At 38.6% G+C, this 17487-nt stretch overlaps 1 protein-coding gene across 17 annotated transcripts in view; it reads left to right on the top strand.

Annotated features, from left to right (window-relative positions):
- Window positions 1-17487, top strand: part of SLC25A12 (solute carrier family 25 member 12) — a 227991-nt gene that overhangs the window by 192967 nt on the left and 17537 nt on the right. For 12 of the 17 annotated variants that reach the window (XM_005573477.5, XM_074009451.1, XM_074009445.1 and 9 more), the window contains 4 exons: window positions 3215-3296; window positions 5449-5607; window positions 8681-8733; window positions 9272-9352. In XM_005573477.5, coding sequence (XP_005573534.1) covers window positions 3215-3296; window positions 5449-5607; window positions 8681-8733; window positions 9272-9352 — 375 coding nt within the window. The remainder of the gene's footprint in view (window positions 1-3214; window positions 3297-5448; window positions 5608-8680; window positions 8734-9271; window positions 9353-17487) is intronic. The other 5 variants (XM_045367260.3, XM_074009449.1, XM_074009443.1 and 2 more) reach the window with 1 other exon arrangement.

Below are 17487 nucleotides of genomic sequence, written 5' to 3'. Positions count from 1 at the left end.
CTTTAAATGAGGAATCAACTTATTTCCTATCACACACATATGCTTAGGGAGTAGGTTAAAAATCATTTAAGATTCTCAACTCTTGTTTTGAAAAACACTTAATTAACCTTGTTAAATATCAAACTTTATGATCATAATCATAACCTTAAGGGAAAGAGCGTCTTTTCCTTTGGCACATTTGCTCACGGCAGGCAATCTTCTTAGTGCTGAGTGTTTTCCTTCAGCCTAAATGCTAAAAATTCAGTACACAGTCATTAATAGGGATGACAGCGATAGCATTTCATTTATGAATATTCATGAAGTGAAATCCATAGCATTAATTACATTAATTTACATACCTGAATACAAGCGAGCCATAAGTGATAACTAAGCCTTAAAAAAAATGTTGCTGACCATATATTGTATGTTTTCTTTTAAATGTTATTTAATAAGGGCGAAGGTGACATTTCTGTCAAAAGGCATTTGGGTATTTATAGTTAGAAATGTTTTTAGCAAAGAATTAAAGCACAGTATAATCCTTCAGTTTTCATAGGATTTTGTAGGGCTTATAAATGTTCTTTAAAGGAAGAAAGTATAAAGAAAAATACAGGTGGTTGAATACAGGAGAAACCTTTTATATGAATAAGGGAATTAATGGTTACTTGATGCTTATTTAGGATCATAGGCTTTTTATTCTATGAGTTTTAATTCAACATATTTTGAAAGGATACATGATTGAAAATAATTCATAATTTATGAGAATGAGATTTATTTTCATCCAGTTTTGTGATTGAGAAACTCTTAAGTGGGGGAAATAACGTTCTATATACATTTTTTTTTTTGAAGCAGAGTCTTGCTCTGTCACCCAGGCTGGAGTGCAGTGATTTGTGATCTCAGCTCACAGCAACCTCCACCTCCAGGTCCAAGTGATGCTCCCACTTCAGCCTCCCAAGTAGCTGGGATTATAGGCACCTACCACTACACCTGACTAATTTTTGCATTTTTAGTAGAGATAGAGTTTCACCATGTTGGCCAGGCTGGTCTTGAACTCCTGACCTCAAGTGATCCGCCCACCTCAGCCTCCCAAAATGCTAAGATTACAGGTATGAGCCACTGCGCCGGCCCAGTACATTTTTAAAGAAGTTAAAAACATATGCCAATGTGTTTAGTAGGTAGCATAATAGCTATATTGATTTTAAAATGTAAGCTAAAATGCCTGTCTTTGTTTGGACTCCTATTACAAATTACCATAGGTGGTTTAGATAACAAACATTTATTTCTCATAGTTCTAGAGGCTAGAAACTACAAGATCAAGGTGCTGGCTGATTCATTTACTGGTAAGGGCCCTGTTCCTAGTCTGTAGACAGCAGGCTTCTTGTTACATCCTTGTTATATGAGGGAGAGATAGAGGGAGGTCATCTTTCTTGTGTCTTTTCTTATAATGGCACTAATCCTATCATGAGGGCTCCATTTTCATGACCTAATTACTACCCAAAGTTGCCACCTTCACATACTATCACACTGGGCAGTAGGGTCTCAACACATGAATTTTGGGGAGTCACAAGCATTGAATCCATAGCAATGCCATAACTTGAATTCCTTCAAAGTATATAAGATTAAATATCATCACTGCCTTGAAAGGACAGATTGTGTTTATGTTTTCAACTGTTGTCTTTGAAACAAAGTATCAGAATTAACTGGTTAATCAACATTTTAGAAACTCATTGAAGCATATTCAGTTAATTATACTGAAGCATATTCAATATAGTGGGCCCTCCATCTGCTTGAGTGCCATGTCCTTGGATTCAACCAACTGTGGTTGGAAAATATTTGGGAAAAAACAAACAATAAAAAATAACACTACAACAATAAAAAATATAAAATTTAAAAATTCAGCATAACAATTATTTACATCTTATTTACCTTATATTAGGTATTAGTAATGTATAGATGATTTAAAATATACCAGAGGATGTGCATAGGTTATATGAAAATACTACACCATTTTAGATCAGGGACATGAGCATCCATGGATTTTGGTATTCGAAAGCAGTATCAGGAATACTTTTGTGCCAGGTGAGGTGGCTCGTGCCTGTAATCCCAGCACTTCGGGAGGTTGAGGTGGGAGGATTGCTTGAGCTCAAGAGTTTGAGACCAGCCTGGACAACATAGACAGACCCCATCTCTACAAAAAAATTTAAAAATTAGCTGGGCATGGTGACATGCATCTGTAGTTCTAGCTACTTCGGAGGCTGAGGCAGTGGGATGGCCTGAACCTGGGAATTTGAGGCTGCAGTGAGCCGTGTTTGTGCCACTACATTCCAGCCTGGGCATCAGAGTGAAACTCTGTCTCCAAAAAAAGAAAAAAAAAAAAAGAATATTTTTGCATTAATTAATAAGTGAAATATAAAATTACTTAGAAACATTTATCCCATTCTTTTATAATTTCTATTTTTGTATATACTTTAAAATCCATCTTATATATAATTGTATAATGTATATTAGATTTTTGTATATATAATTAAGACATTGGCAAGTATGTTAACTTTTTATTTAGTTTATTCTGTCATTTCATACTGTTTACATAGTATAGAAGGTCTTTTCATAATGAATATTAAAGAACAAGACTGACACACTAGTATAGACAAGTTATCTTAGATCCTTTCTTTATGCTATGGGATACCTGTGAAATAACATCTGGTGGAATTTTTCTCTTTATTATTATTATAGATTTTATGTTAGAACTATGACAGTAGTCATTAGAGATGGTAGATTATGATCAATATTCTCCGATTTAAGAATCAAGTTAATTTTTTATACTTTAGAAAGCTTTTTAAATTTTAAGTTAAAGAAGGAAAAAAAATTTATAACTGAAATGCTTGTTTACCTGAAAGATTCACTTCTGTAAACTGATAGTGTATTCCCCCAACAGTAGCAGATAAATGAGGTATTAATAGGCTTGTAAAAATTGGGGTAAGGGGGAAGCTACTGTGTATTTGGCTTAATATGGTTTTTAAATGCTGATGATAGAGTTATCTATTTTTAAATACATTGCTTTCATTTTTGGCTGCATGAATATCCTATTTTCTTCTTTTGGAAAAGATACTACTGCATTACCAATATCACTTTTAGGTTTTGTTTTTTCTTGTCTTAAAATAGTCAAATTGTAGTTTTCTTCACTTGCTGTGTGCTCTTTCAAGATTTTTTTTTTTACTTGCTTTCTTCTTCTTTGCAGCAGTCTCCTGGATTAGGTAGGCCTATCTGGCTCCAGATTGCCGAGTCTGCTTACAGATTCACTCTGGGCTCAGTTGCTGGAGGTGAGTGACATGTCTGTGTGCTGTTTGAGGCTTGTGTTAATGTAATCTTATCTCACTAGACTAAGGCAGATCAGCAAAGGTGTAGTTCATTGTTCCCATGGGTCACGACTTCAGGGCTTTCTGAAGTGTTCTTTATTTTTACCTATGATCAGGGGACTTGTCATAGCAATGACTGTGGACCATCTGGCTCCAGTCTGTCTTCAGGACAAAACCTCTGTAATGATGTGAAAGTCTGGGATGCAGTGCTGCACTCTCCTTAATCATACTGGCTAAGGCCAGTATAAAAAAGTGGAAAATGAAACTGTGTTTATGGGGCAGGTTAAGAAATTGAGATTTGCTATTATCCTTATCATACTAACGCAGGAACAGAAAACCAAATACCGCATGCTCTCACTTATAAGTAGGAACTAAATAGGAACCTATGAACCCAAAGAAGGAAACAGACGCTGGGGTCTACTTGCGGGGGAAGGTGGCAGGAAGGAGGGGAGCAGAAAAAATAACTATTGGATACTGGGATTAATACCTGAGTGATGAAATATGTACAACAAACGCCCATGACATGTGTTTACCTATGTAACAAACCTTCTTATATACCCTACACCTAAAATAAAACTGAAAAAAAAAAAAAAAAAAAAAAGAAATTGAGATTTGAGATATGAATCCAGAACCTCATGAAATAAAACAACGTCTCAAAGTGATTCACAGTCAAAATTTGAGAGACTGTTTTTGCTTAGATACTCTAAATAGAAAATGTGTACAATCGGCCGGGCACGGTGGCTCAAGCCTGTAATCCCAGCACTTTGGGAGGCCGAGGCGGGTGGATCACGAGGTCAGGAGATCGAGACTATCCTGGCTAACATGGTGAAACCCCGTCTCTACTAAAAATACAAAAAACTAGCCGGGCGTGGTGGTGGGCGCCTGTAGTCTCAGCTACTTGGGAGGCTGAGGCGGGAGAATGGCGTGAACCCGGGAGGCGGAGCTTGCAGTGAGCCGAGATCACGCCACTGCACTCCAGCCTGGGAGACACAGCGAGACTCCGTCTCAAAAAAAAAAAAAAAAGAAAATGTGTACAATCTGAAGTTGCTTTGTTGAGAAGAAACTAGCAGGTGTGATTAAAATGCTTACGATTTTTTAAGATAAGCCTGGACTCAAAATACTTTTTTTTTTTCTTTTCACTGTCAGTTTTAGAAGTTGCAAACCAGGTTTCGGCTTTCAGCAGTCAAAGTGTGTAATACTTTCGTTCATGTAAATAAATTTTTCAGTCCCTGAGAAATTTTAAAGCATAGCCATATTTTCTTTTTTCTTTTTTTTTTTTTTTTGAGACAGAGTCTCGCTCTGTCGCCCAGGCTGGAGTGCAGTGGCCGGATCTCAGCTCACTGCAAGCTCCGCCTCCCGGGTTCCCGCCATTCTCCTGCCTCAGCCTCCCGAGTAGCCGGGACTACAGGCGCCCGCCACCTCGCCCGGCTAGTTTTTTGTATTTTTTAGTAGAGACGGGGTTTCACCGTGTTAGCCAGGATGGTCTCGATCTCCTGACCTCGTGATCCGCCCGTCTCGGCCTCCCAGAGTGCTGGGATTACAGGCTTGAGCCACCGTGCCCGGCCTCATTTTCTTTCAAACCAAATTCTATACATAGGGATAGGATAATGTTGAAATGTGTCTCCAATATTGTGGTTGTAACTATGATTAATTTACCGAGATGCTTTATTAAACTAAATTTTAAAATTGTAGCCACCTAGTGTACGGATATAGTCATTTTAAGAAGTAACTGGCATAATATTTAGGCATTTAATGGAAAATATAAGTAAATGTTTTATATAATAGTTTAATGTTGTTATTATAGAAAACTGAGTGTTAACTATCTAATTTGGGAAGTGACTCGATAATCCACTCTGTAATTTATGAACCTAAGATATCAAAGAGCATTCTTGACAGTTGTTCTCTGAAGCAGCTGTATTTATGGATTTCAGTGGTTGCTATAGCCTGCTACCTCTAAGGTGTGTGTGAGGGAAAGAAAAATACTAACATAAAGTCTCTTTTGTGAGAATACATATTGTGTTTTATTTTTTCATCCTTTAAGATAAGATTTGTCATCCTTATGGACTCTCCATTTAATTGTGTTCTTTTTTAAGCCTAAAAATTCTTCTGTTTGTAGCTGTGGGAGCCACTGCAGTGTATCCTATAGATCTGGTGAAGACCCGAATGCAAAACCAGCGTGGCTCTGGCTCTGTTGTTGGGGAGCTGATGTACAAAAACAGCTTTGACTGTTTTAAGAAAGTCTTGCGTTATGAGGGCTTCTTTGGACTCTACCGGGGTGAGTAAGCAAATCCCAGCTGCTGAAGTTAGTGATTTGATCTCACAAGCAGCAGATTTTAACTCACTAATTATGGAAGCCAATATGTAGTATGCCTAACCAGACTAGGTCTGTTTCTCTCTTTTTATTTTCTCTTTGCTCATTTCCCTTTTTACATTCTTTCTGGTGATTAGCAATATTAATCTGCAAACAAGGTCTTCATTTCTTCTTCTTGCTATTTATATTTCTTGGTATCCAAATTATGTGTTTGTCCCAACATGGGTCTATGTCACCATGCTTCTGCAAACCAAGACATATATCTGCAGGTGGAATACAAGGATGATAGCTAAGAAATAGAGAGCTGCTTTTCTCAAAGAATTAAAGAGGAGAAATACATCTCTTTTCTGCGAAAAAGAAGCCAGGCTACCACTCAAAGATGAGTTTACCCTCCATATATTTGTTTCAACTGAAAGAAATATCAAATGTTTTTGTCTCTTTCAGGGAACATTTATAAATTTTTTCCAATGAGTCATGTGAAGGTTTAAAAAAAAAAAAAAGAAAAAAAGGGAAAACCCTTTGGTTCCAAGTCTAATTCTTGCTCCTTTCCCCCACTTAGCTCAGAGGTGTACAGTCAAAACAGAGAGATTTTCTTTTGCAGGGAATGTTAGCAGCCATTCTAGACTGAGCACAGTGCAGTTGGCAGCAGAGGCAGCAGCCCCATGCAGAATTCTCCCCACCCCTCGTTGTCTTTGTAGGAACTTGTCTCTTTGGAGAGAGAATGACTTTCATGTATGTGTTTCCACATTAGAATATAGGGTTTCCTTTGGGAGGGAGATTAATTTTTTAATCTCTTTGGGCGCCACTTGGGATTCTTTGAAAATGCTCTCTACATGCTCAAGTCCAGGCCATTTATGTAATTTACTGTACTTGTTTGTTTGCACACACAAGCTCATTAATCCCTAGCCTATTCTGAGCTCTGTTGAACTATTTGGCTTAGAAATCTTCGTAAGAAAGACTGGGCCCGAACAAAGCTTTGGGCTCATGGACAGGAGAAAAAAAACACCTCTGGTTAACATTATATACAGGTATTCAATCAAAAAATATAACTCCGATAAACTCATAATTGAAGTAGAGGGTCACAAGGATGTTCATTTTTAGCATTATGTATAGAATAAGAGGAGAGAGTCATTCTGAAATCAAACTAGGCTCAAGTACCTTGCTCTTGAGAATGAATGTGATGAGTTTTCCTCAAATATTCAGAACTGTAGCCTCTTTGAATTCCACCTGTACAGCATGTACCCTGTGGAAAGGGGAACAGTATCCAGAACGCAGATCTTTCTGTGTGAATGCTTGTTTTAACTGATTAAACCCTGCATATCCACATTTTATGTAATAGGGAATCAAGGTTAAGTGGCATTAAGGTTGTTTTTTTCCTTGATACCTTCAGTGTTTCTTTGTTGAATAATGACCTTTCTCCTCTTTGGTATACTTTTAAATTGCAAAGAAAATGTCCCCTATTAAAAGGAACCTAGATATTTACTGCACAGTTTAGCCTTCTCAATGAATAGGTGCTTACAGAAGATTTCATTTGAGAGGGATGTCATGTTAATTAAATGGATGCAATATAGCAAGTAGGGGAGGGGATTGTTGGTTTTATTCAGGATGTAAGCTCATAAAAGCAGTTCTTTAAATGAGAGACTTTTGTATTAGGGAGAAGATTGTAGGAGTCCTGTATGTGAGCACTATGATTATTGAGATTGTCATATATTGCTTGGAACTGGTCCATTATTCTGTCAGATGATTGACAAAATTGTTGACAGATTAGCTAAATTTCTTTGCAGGCAACAATGATAAAATGACACAAATCAGTACTTTATTAAATTCCATGAGCCTTATTGAGGCGAGTTGTAAAACAAATATGCATGCTGACATGGTTGTATGGGAGTTAGATTAAAAGTAATTGAGCCTGATAATCACGAGGGTTAGAAAGTTAAGACTGCCATCTGCTGATTTGTTCTTTTAAATCAGTCTGCTACCCATGAAAAGTGTGTGTGGATTTGTGTGTATCATTGATAATTCAGTCTGACTGACAGTAGCCAATATGTATGATTACTTGCTGGTTCTCAGCTTATGGAAAATCACTCAGCAGTATCCTCAAAGCAGGCTGCAGATCAGCAGTCAGCAAGCAGGCAAACACATATATAACTCCCGTTTGGCTGGATGATTTAAAGAATATAAAATGTTTATTGTTAGCATCTTTAAAAAATGTATGGGAAAAAGTATGCTAACAATTCGGATAAGCTGTGTGCTTTAGAAAGCTGAGCCCAACAGATGTTGTTTATTTTTTTCTTTTCCAGTTTACAACCAGCCTGGGAAATGTAACTTTCTAAGGATTATGATTTCCTTTGTTTTGAGGGGATTCTTTTAAAATGTCTTAAGCTTGACATATATTAGTAAATAAGAATACAACAGGCATATGTTTTTGCTTATAGGAGATACTCATTATACAATACTTAAAACTGCATTTTTCTTTGCAGTTTTGGCTTCCTTTTAAATAAATGAATATTGAATGCTGTGTCTCTCTGAAGAGATTATGGGAGTTAGTGTTCTATAATAACCAAGCCACTGTATGCCATTATGTAGGTAGTACAGTTTGTGGCAAAATCTGGGTATGCTTAACAGCATGCTTTTCAGAGCTTTTCCAAGTGTACAGTGTCTGTGTATGTTTATATGTTTTTGGTTATAACAAGGGAGGGAATTTGGTTACATTTTCATTGGCAGTGTTCCCAGAATAGAGAAGACCCATGGCTCTGTTTCTTCCTCATGGACTTTTTGGGAAGTGTTGGATAACCGGGCTTTAAAGTAAGCATGCTTAAGAAGAGGATTTATAGCCTCAAGAAACATGACATTATACTGTATTTGTAAATAATGATTACATATGTATACAGAGTTTTCAGGATAATCTTTTTCCCATTTTAATGAAAACTCTAAAATGTTTGATGGGTAAATAATATGGGGGAAACTCCTTGTTGTTGGGCTTGTGTTTTCGTGTCTGGTACATCTATATTGCTGATCATTCTGTCCCTTTACCTAGGTCTGATACCACAGCTTATAGGGGTTGCTCCAGAAAAGGCCATTAAACTGACTGTAAGTTTCTCTCTAACTGAATTTGTGTCATTTGTTTAGATTACCATTAAGCCAAAAAACTGAAGTCAAGGCTCGGCATGGTAGCTCATGACTATAATCCCAGCATTTTGGGTGGTGGGAGGATCACTTGAGACCAGGAGTTCCAAACCAGCATAAGCATAGTAAGAATTCAGCTCTGCCAAAACAACAACAGCAACAAAAATGGAAAATTAGCCAAGTGTGGTGACACATGCCAAGAGGCTGATATGGGAGGATTGCTTGAGTCCAGGAATTTGAGGCTGTAGTGAGCTATGATCATGCCACTGCACTCCAGCCTGAGCAACAGAGCGAGACCCTGTCTCAAAAACAAAACTAAAATTGATACTGCCGACACTGGCACACTATCACAGAATTTGTAAAACTTTAATTTTACATATAAGCATTTGATAATTTTTAATTTTATCATAAGACAAATATTTTGCTGACTTGGAAAAGCAACAGTGTGCCAGAAGAGAAACAGTTGGGAATTTTGGTTAACTGATGTTGTCTTTCTAATTAGGTTAATGATTTTGTTCGGGACAAATTTACCAGAAGAGATGGCTCTGTTCCACTTCCAGCAGAAGTCCTTGCTGGAGGCTGTGTAAGTATTACTCTTAGGCGCTTCTTGTGACAAATATATTCCGTTAACCTTTTTGCACAGATATGATAGATATCTGAGTGACATTTCCCTTGAACTCAAGGGATTCTAAGCAGGTTTTCTCGATAATCATATGGAATAACTTTTAAATTTTATTGTAAAAGCTAACTGGTTTTGAGTATAGAAAAGAGGTGGCATTTTCCACCAGTTACAATGGTGATCATTAAAAAGTCAGGAAACAACAGATGCTGGAGAGGATGTGGAGAAATAGGAACACTTTTACACTGTTGGTGGGAGTGTAAATTAGTTCAACCGTTGTGGAAGACAGTGTGGCGATTCCTCAAGGAGCTAGAACTAGAAATACCTTTTGATCCAGCAATCCCATTACTGGGTATATAACCAAAGGATTATAAATCATGCTACTATAAAGACACATGCACAAATATGTTTATTGTGGCACTATTCACAATAGCAAAGACTTGGAACCAACCCAAATGCCCATCAATGACAGACTGGATTAAGAAAATGTGGCACATATACGCCATGGAATGCTATGCAGCCATCAAAAAGGATGAGTTCATGTCCTTTGCAGGGACATGGATGAAGCTGGAAACCGTCATTCTCAGCAAACTATCGCAAGAACGGAAAACCAAACACATGTTCTCACTTATAGGTGGGAATTGAACAATGAGATCACTTGGACACAGGACAGGAAACATCACACACTGGGGCCTGTCGGGGGTTGGGGGTTTGGGGGAGAGATAGCATTAGGAGAAATACCTAATGTAAATGATGAGTTGATGGGTGTAGCAAACCAACATGGCACATGTATACATATGTATCAAACCTGCACGTTGTGCACATGTACCCTAGAACTTAAAGTATAATGATAAAAAAAAAAAAAGAGGTAACGTTTTCATCAGCTCTATCTCTTTGATGCTCCTAAAGCATTATCTTCCAGACTTTTTTAAAAGTTCTAATTCCTATTCCTTTTAAGAAATGGAGTACAGAAAATATAGTAGTGGGTAGAGTTACCATTCGTATATGTTAACTGGAACTTTAAAACAAGTGTGAGATGGCTGATTAATTGGGCCCTTATATCTTAGATATAGGACTGAGTAAGCCATTGTTTAATTATAATTTTTCTTCTTTAGAGGCCAGAGGGTATGGCAAACAATAATAATGGTAACTACATTTCAGCTGTTGACAGAAATTCTGAACCCAGAGACTCTGATATTTACTTAGGGCACAAAGGTTTCTGTCTTTAAAAGTGTAAGCATGACATTGGCTTTGGACCAATTCTTAAATCTGTTTGCAACTCAACTAATTTCATTTGTGGTATTTGTTTCATATTTGATAATGTATGGTTCGTTTAAGACTTGTTTAGTCCATTTTATTCTTGGAAACATTAATAACTTCCAGTTGAATTGGCTGACAGTCTTGGCTAAAACTTCCTCAGTTGCTTGTGAAACCTGAAGTGATGAGGTCAGTGACCCTGGCAACATTTAATTCAGAGACACTGCCTCAGGGGTCAGAGAGAGAGAGAGGTTGCTTCAGGTTTTCTTTGATATGTGTCAGTGTGGCACATACCTGAGTCCTCACCTTTCTGCAGAGTTGCTTTGGTAGAGGTGGACTGCTGTGTGGGTGTGTGTGTGCCTGTATGCATGCCCCAGCACATTCTCAGGAAGGAAATCTCTTTGGCTACATTTCTTTTTTAATGAAGAGTAAACAGTGGACATAGAATAAAACTTTTGCTTAGGTGGATCACCAGAAATGAAGTTTCTCTTTTTCCTTTATTCCAATTAGATTCTGTAATTGGTTCTTGTCTAGAGAGAGAATCTTTGCCAATCATAAATATTCTTTTTCTTGGTCGTTTTAAGTTTCTTTTTTTTTTTTTTTTTTTTTTGAGACGGAGTCTCGCTCTGTCACCCAGCCTGGAGTGCAGTGGCTGGATCTCAGCTCACTGCAAGCTCCGCCTCCCGGGTTTACGCCATTCTCCTGCCTCAGCCTCCCGAGTAGCTGGGACTACAGGCACCCGCCACCTCGCCCGGCTAGTTTTTTGTATTTTTTAGTAGAGACGGGGTTTCACCGGGTTAGCCGGGATGGCCTCGATCTCCTGACCTCGTGATCCGCCCGTCTCGGCCTCCCAGAGTGCTGGGATTACAGGCTTGAGCCACCGCTCCCGGCTTAAGTTTCTGTTTGGTTAAGCTTTCTAAGTCATTTTTATGACAGCACATGCATACCTTTGCCAGAAATCTTCTAAGTCATGCTCTTTCTGTTCCATGTAGCTAATTATTTGTTTCTATTTGCAATATCCAGGTTTTTGGCCATGAAGCTGACCTGTTTCCATGTCTGACATGTGACCTAAGTGGTTAAACCAAAATAAGATATTTAGTTCCTTTGTTCTTCCTAGCTACAGACCCTGTTTATAGGTTTGAACTTTAGGAATTTTTATTGAAGTCTGGGGTGCCTTGAGGGTTGTGCTGACACTCTAAATCTCTTCCTTAATCATGACTCATTTCTGGAGGCTTTGATGGATTATCTAGCGGGAAATTGACAGCATGAAAAATATCAGATTGGACTCTAGGCAGAATGATAAGGTTGTCTGCAGTTCTTCACCACAAACGTTTTCTGCTTCCTCCTTTGCTCTAAATCTCTTCTTTCAGGAAGAAGAAAAAAGTGCAATTATTGAGTTTCTACTGACAAATTCACTTATACCATGGTATAAATGATTGTTAAAGCATAATTCACTGTTTCTCCCCAAAGTCTATAAATTTCAACAGAGAATAAAGTCTTCAAAAGGATGAGTCTCTCTTTATAGAATATCAGGCTCTGTGGAACATAGGATACGCCATTTCCTAAATGATACCTGGCAAACAGCCAACAGATTAACACTGTGAAGAGTGGCTGCCTGTGAGCCTGACCCTGAGTCCTCACCATCCTGGGTAGTGGTGGTGATACGATGTATGATGTCCTTGTGGCTTTTGGCTGAGTGCTGTCAGTGCCACTAGTGTGAAGAATACTGCTGTTCTTCCAAAAATTACCCAATTTTAAAGATGCACCTAATGCGTTAACCTAATGTAGGTTAATTAGGAAGAAATGGCTCAAACTGAGTTCTAGGCATTTTTTCCCAGAGGAAGGATTAGCTAGGACCTAGGCCTTGAGTTCCCTGTAGATGAGAGGGAAATTTTATTGCCATGGAAATGACAATATTCTCTTTTAGGAAAAATGGTGTGTGTTAACTAGATCATGAAGTGACCTGGAAGTGAAAATCTCTAGTCCTTGGGCATTATATATTTTGTTGTTGTTGTATGTTTTGTTTTATGATCTGGTTATTTTATTTATTTATTTATTTTTGTTTTTTTGAGAGAGAGTTTCTCTCTTGTTGTCCAGGCTGGAGTGCAATGTCACGATCTTGGCCCACCGCACCCTCCACCTCCCAGTTTCAAGTGATTCTCTTGCCTCAGCCTCCCTAGTAGCTGGGATTACAGGCATGTGCCACTGCGCCCAGCTAATTTTGTATTTTTAGTGGAGCCAGGGTTTCTCCATGTTGGTCAGGCTGATCTCGAACTCCCGACCTCAGGTGATCCACCCGCCTCGGCCTCCCAAAGTGCTGGGATTATAGGCGTGAGCCACCGTGCCTGGTCTTTATGATCTATTTTTAAAGGCATGTGATTTTTGTTTTTTGTTTGTTTGTTTGTTTTTCTTCTTTTTCGAGACAGTATCTCAGTCTTGCCCGGGCTGAAGTCGAGTAGTGCAATCTCAGCTCACTGCAGCCTTGACCTCCTGGACTCTGGGGCTCCTCCCATCGCTAAGCCTCCCCAGTAGCTGGGACTATAGGCGCATGCCACCATCCTCTGCTAATTTTTGTATTTTTTGTAGAGATGGGGTTTTGTCATGTTGCCCAGGCTGGTCTTGAACTCCTGGGCTCAAGCAACCCACCTGCCTTGGCCTCCTAGTTTTGGGATTACGGGTGTGAGTCACCAGGCTGGCCAAGGCCTGTGATTTTTGATACATGCAAAATAATACAAACAGTATAATTATAGAATAATAATAAAATGAGCATCCCCATGGTTCTAGCACCCAACTTAACTAAAACTTTACTATTGTTAATGCTGATTATTGCTTTTGATGTAGCTCGAATCAGCTAATGAGCAAAACATACTTTTCTTACTGGGCTGAACATTTTATAGGGATTATCTCATTATTATTCCCAACTAGAGTTGAAAAAACTAAAACCTTAGTGAAATCCAAATTTGGACTTAGTAAATGTCAAAATTGTGATTCAAACCACTTCTATCTCCAAATCCATATTCTTTTACACTTGATGTAGGTTTTCATTTATTTGTTCTTTCATATATTCACTTATTCATTGAATACCTGATATGTTTCATGCAAATTTTAAAACCCAGCTTTAGGCTGGGTGCAATGGCTCACGCATGTAATCCCAGTACTTTGGGAGGCCGAAGCAAGTGGATCACCTGAGGTCAGGAGTTCGAGACCAGCCTGGCCAATATAGTGAAACCCCGTCTCTACTTAAAATACAAAAAAATTAGCTGGGTGAAGTGGCGCGTGCCTGTAGTCCCAGCTACTTGGGAGGCTGAGGTAGGAGAATCGCTTGAACCCAGGAGGCGGAGGTTGCAGTGAGCTGAGATCGTGCCACTGTACTCCAGCTTGGGCAACAGGGTGAGACTCTGTCTCAAAAAAAAAAAAAAAGGAAAAATAACAGCTTTGTTGAGATATACTTACCATACAGTTCCCCCATTTAATGCGTATAAAATTCAGTGTTTTGTTGTGAAACCATCACCACAATCAATTTTAGAACATTTTTATCAACACAGAAAGAAACCCAGTACCTTTTAGCTATTACTTCTCAGTCTTCCCACGCCATCCCTAAGACCTAGGCAACTGTGTTGCCCAGGCAGGAGTGCAGTGGTACGATCAAGGCTCACAGCAACCTTGAACTGCCAGCTCAAGCAGTCCTCCCACCTCAGCTTCCCTGGTAGCTAGGACTACGGGTGTTTGCCACCACCCTCAGCTAATTTTTAAATTTTTCATAGAGACAGGGTCTCACTTGCCCTGGCTGGCCTTGAGCTCCTGGCCTCAAGCAATCCTTCTGCCTCCTCCTCCCAAAGTACTAGAGTTACAGGTATGAGCCACTGCACTTGGCCTCTAGGCAACTATTAATATACTTTCTGTTTTTATAAATTCACCAATTCTGAATATTTTATATAAATGGAGGCTGGGCATGGTGGCTCATGCCTGTAATCCCAGCACTTTGGGAGGCTGAGGTGGGTGGATCACTTGAGGTCAGGAGTTTGAGACCAGCCTGACCAACATGGTAAAACCCCATCTTTACAAAAAAATGCAAAAATTAGCCAGGCGTGGTGGTAAGTGCTTTTAATCCCGCCTACTTGGGAGGCTGAGGCAGGAGAATCACTTGAGCCCGGGAGGCGGAGATTGCAATGAGCAGAGATTATGCCCACTGCACTCCAGCCTGGGCAACAGAGAGAGACTCTATCTCTAAATAAATAAATAAATAAATAAGGAATCATGATATGTGGCCTTTTGTAAGCATGACATTGTGCCTTTTTTCACTTAGTGCGTTTTCAAGGTTCATCTGTGTTGTAGTATGTATCAGTACTTAATTCATTTTTATTGCTGAATATATGGATATACTACAGTTTTATTCATTAGTTGATAAATGTTTGAGTTGTTTCTACCTTTTGACTATTATGAATAATGCTGCTATGAATATTGGTGCATAAGGTTTTACGTGGACATGTTTTCATTTCTCTTGGGTATATACGTATGAGTGGAATTGGTGGGTCATATGACAACTCTAATTAGCATTTGCAGGACTGCCAGACTGTTTTTCAAAGTGGCTACATCCTTTTCCATCCCTACTAGTAGTGTGAAGGTTCTGATTTCTCTACATCTTTGCGTGTGTGTGTGTGTGTGTGTGTGTGTGTGTGTGTGTTTATTTTTAAATAATGGCAGCGTCTCAAAATGTTGCCCAAGCTGAGAGTGTAGCGGCTATTCACAGGTGTGAACATAGCATGAGCCACCACACCCAGCCCATTTTCAGATTTTTAAATCTCGTTGTGAACATTAGCCAAACTTTTGTTTTATATCTGTATCAAACTCCTCAAACTCCTGGCCTCAAGTGATCTTCCTGCCCCATCCTCCTGAGTAACTGGGACTACAGGCATATGCCATCACGCACAGCTACTTTCCACATCTTTGATAACACTTCTTATTGTCTATCTTTTTACTATAACCATCTTACTGGGTGAAAAGTGATACCTTATTGTGGTCTAATGACTGACAATGTTGAGCATCTTTTTGTGTGCATATTGGCCACTTGTATATCTTCTTTGAAAAAATGTCTATTCAGAATTTTTGCCTATTTTTAAATTGGATTGTTTTTTAGGTTACAGAGTTCTTTATATATTCTAGATGTGAGTCCCTTTTCAGATATTTTTTTACTTTCTTGATGATGTCTTTTGAAGAATTGGGCTTTAATGAAGTTCATTTAATGTATTTTTTCTTTTGGTGTTTGTACTTTTGGTGTTATATCTAAGAAATCATTAATCCAAGATCATGAAGATGTATGCCTTTTTTTTTTTTTTCCTGGTATATAGAAATTGACTTTATATGTATGCCTCTTTTTTTTCTTTTCAGAGTTTTATAGTTTTAGCTTTTACATCTAGGTCTTTTCCGATTTTTAAGCCTTAGTTTTTTAGGTTTTTTTCTTTTTTTTTTTTTTTGCCTGAACAGAGAGAGATATTACTAAATGTCAGTTTTGTTTTATTTTTGATTGCTAATGTTTTGGTGTATTTCCTTCTAATGTTTTCATATACATGTGTACGTGCTCTTATGCATAAACATATGTGTGCACATGCATATACACACACATACATACACACTTTTTAAAACCAGATGGAAGTTTTGTTGACTCTGACTTCCTGATTGGAAATGCAAGCAACTCTCACTTACCACAGAAAAGAGGGAGTCACAGTGGAATGTCTTATTTTAGAAGTAGTATATAACCTTTGGGAATAGTAGTACAAACAGATTGTGCATTTTCAGATTTTTATTTTTTTGAGATGGAGTCTCGCTCTGTTGCCCAGGCAGGAGTGCAGTAGCATGATCTCGGCTCACTGCAAGCTCCGCCTCCCGGGTTCAAGCGATTCTCCGGCCTCAGTCTCCTGAGTAGCTGGGACTACAGGCACGTGCCACCAAACCTGGCTAATTTTTTGTATTTTTAGTAGAGACGGGGTTTCACCGTGTTAGCCAGGATGGTCTCCATCTCCTGACCTCGTGATCCACCCGCCTCGGCCTCCCAAAGTGCCGGGATTACAGGCATGAGCTACTGCACCCGGCCCATTTTTAGATTTTTAAATCTCATTGTGAACATTAACCAAACTTTTGTTTTATATCTATATCAAAATCTTCTCAAAAAACTTACTAGTTCAGAATTTATGATAACTTAGATGTGCTATCCCAATATGTTTTTTTGTTTGATTTTTGTTTGTAGTATCTATAAATTGAACTCTAGGTTAAATTGCCTGACCTTGGCTAGGTGTGGTAGCTCACGGCTGTAACCTCTGCACTTGGGAAGGCTGAGGTGGGAAGATGGCTTGAGCCCAGGAGTTCAAGGCCAGCTTGTGCAACATAGTGGGACCTCCATCTCTACAAATAATAATAATAATAATTTTTAAAAATTGACCTCTTTTAAGGTGGAGATGGGGTAAGATTGTATGTGTGTGTATACAGTTGCTCAGTAAATATTTCTTATGAATGTTGAGTGTTGTATGAGTATTAAATATGTAACAATAGGTTTTAAATAATTTTTCCTCTTGTTCTCATAGGTAAACCATTCTTGTCAGACCATATATTTTTCTGTTAGAAAATCTGTATCTTTCTCTACACACACACACACCCCCACACCCAGATGCTCCTTGACTTACAATGAGGTTACATTGTAATAAACCTATCATGAGTTGGAAATTTTTAGGTCAACAATGCACTTAATCCACCTAGCCTACTGAATGTCATACTTAGCCTATCGTACCTAAAACATGCTCAGAACACTTACGTTAGCCTGTAATTGGGCAAAATCATAAAGCACAAAG

This window comes from Macaca fascicularis, chromosome 12 (genome assembly GCF_037993035.2).
Source record: "Macaca fascicularis isolate 582-1 chromosome 12, T2T-MFA8v1.1".
Classification (NCBI taxonomy): Eukaryota; Metazoa; Chordata; class Mammalia; order Primates; family Cercopithecidae; genus Macaca; species Macaca fascicularis.
This window is presented reverse-complemented; position numbering and strand designations above follow the sequence as displayed.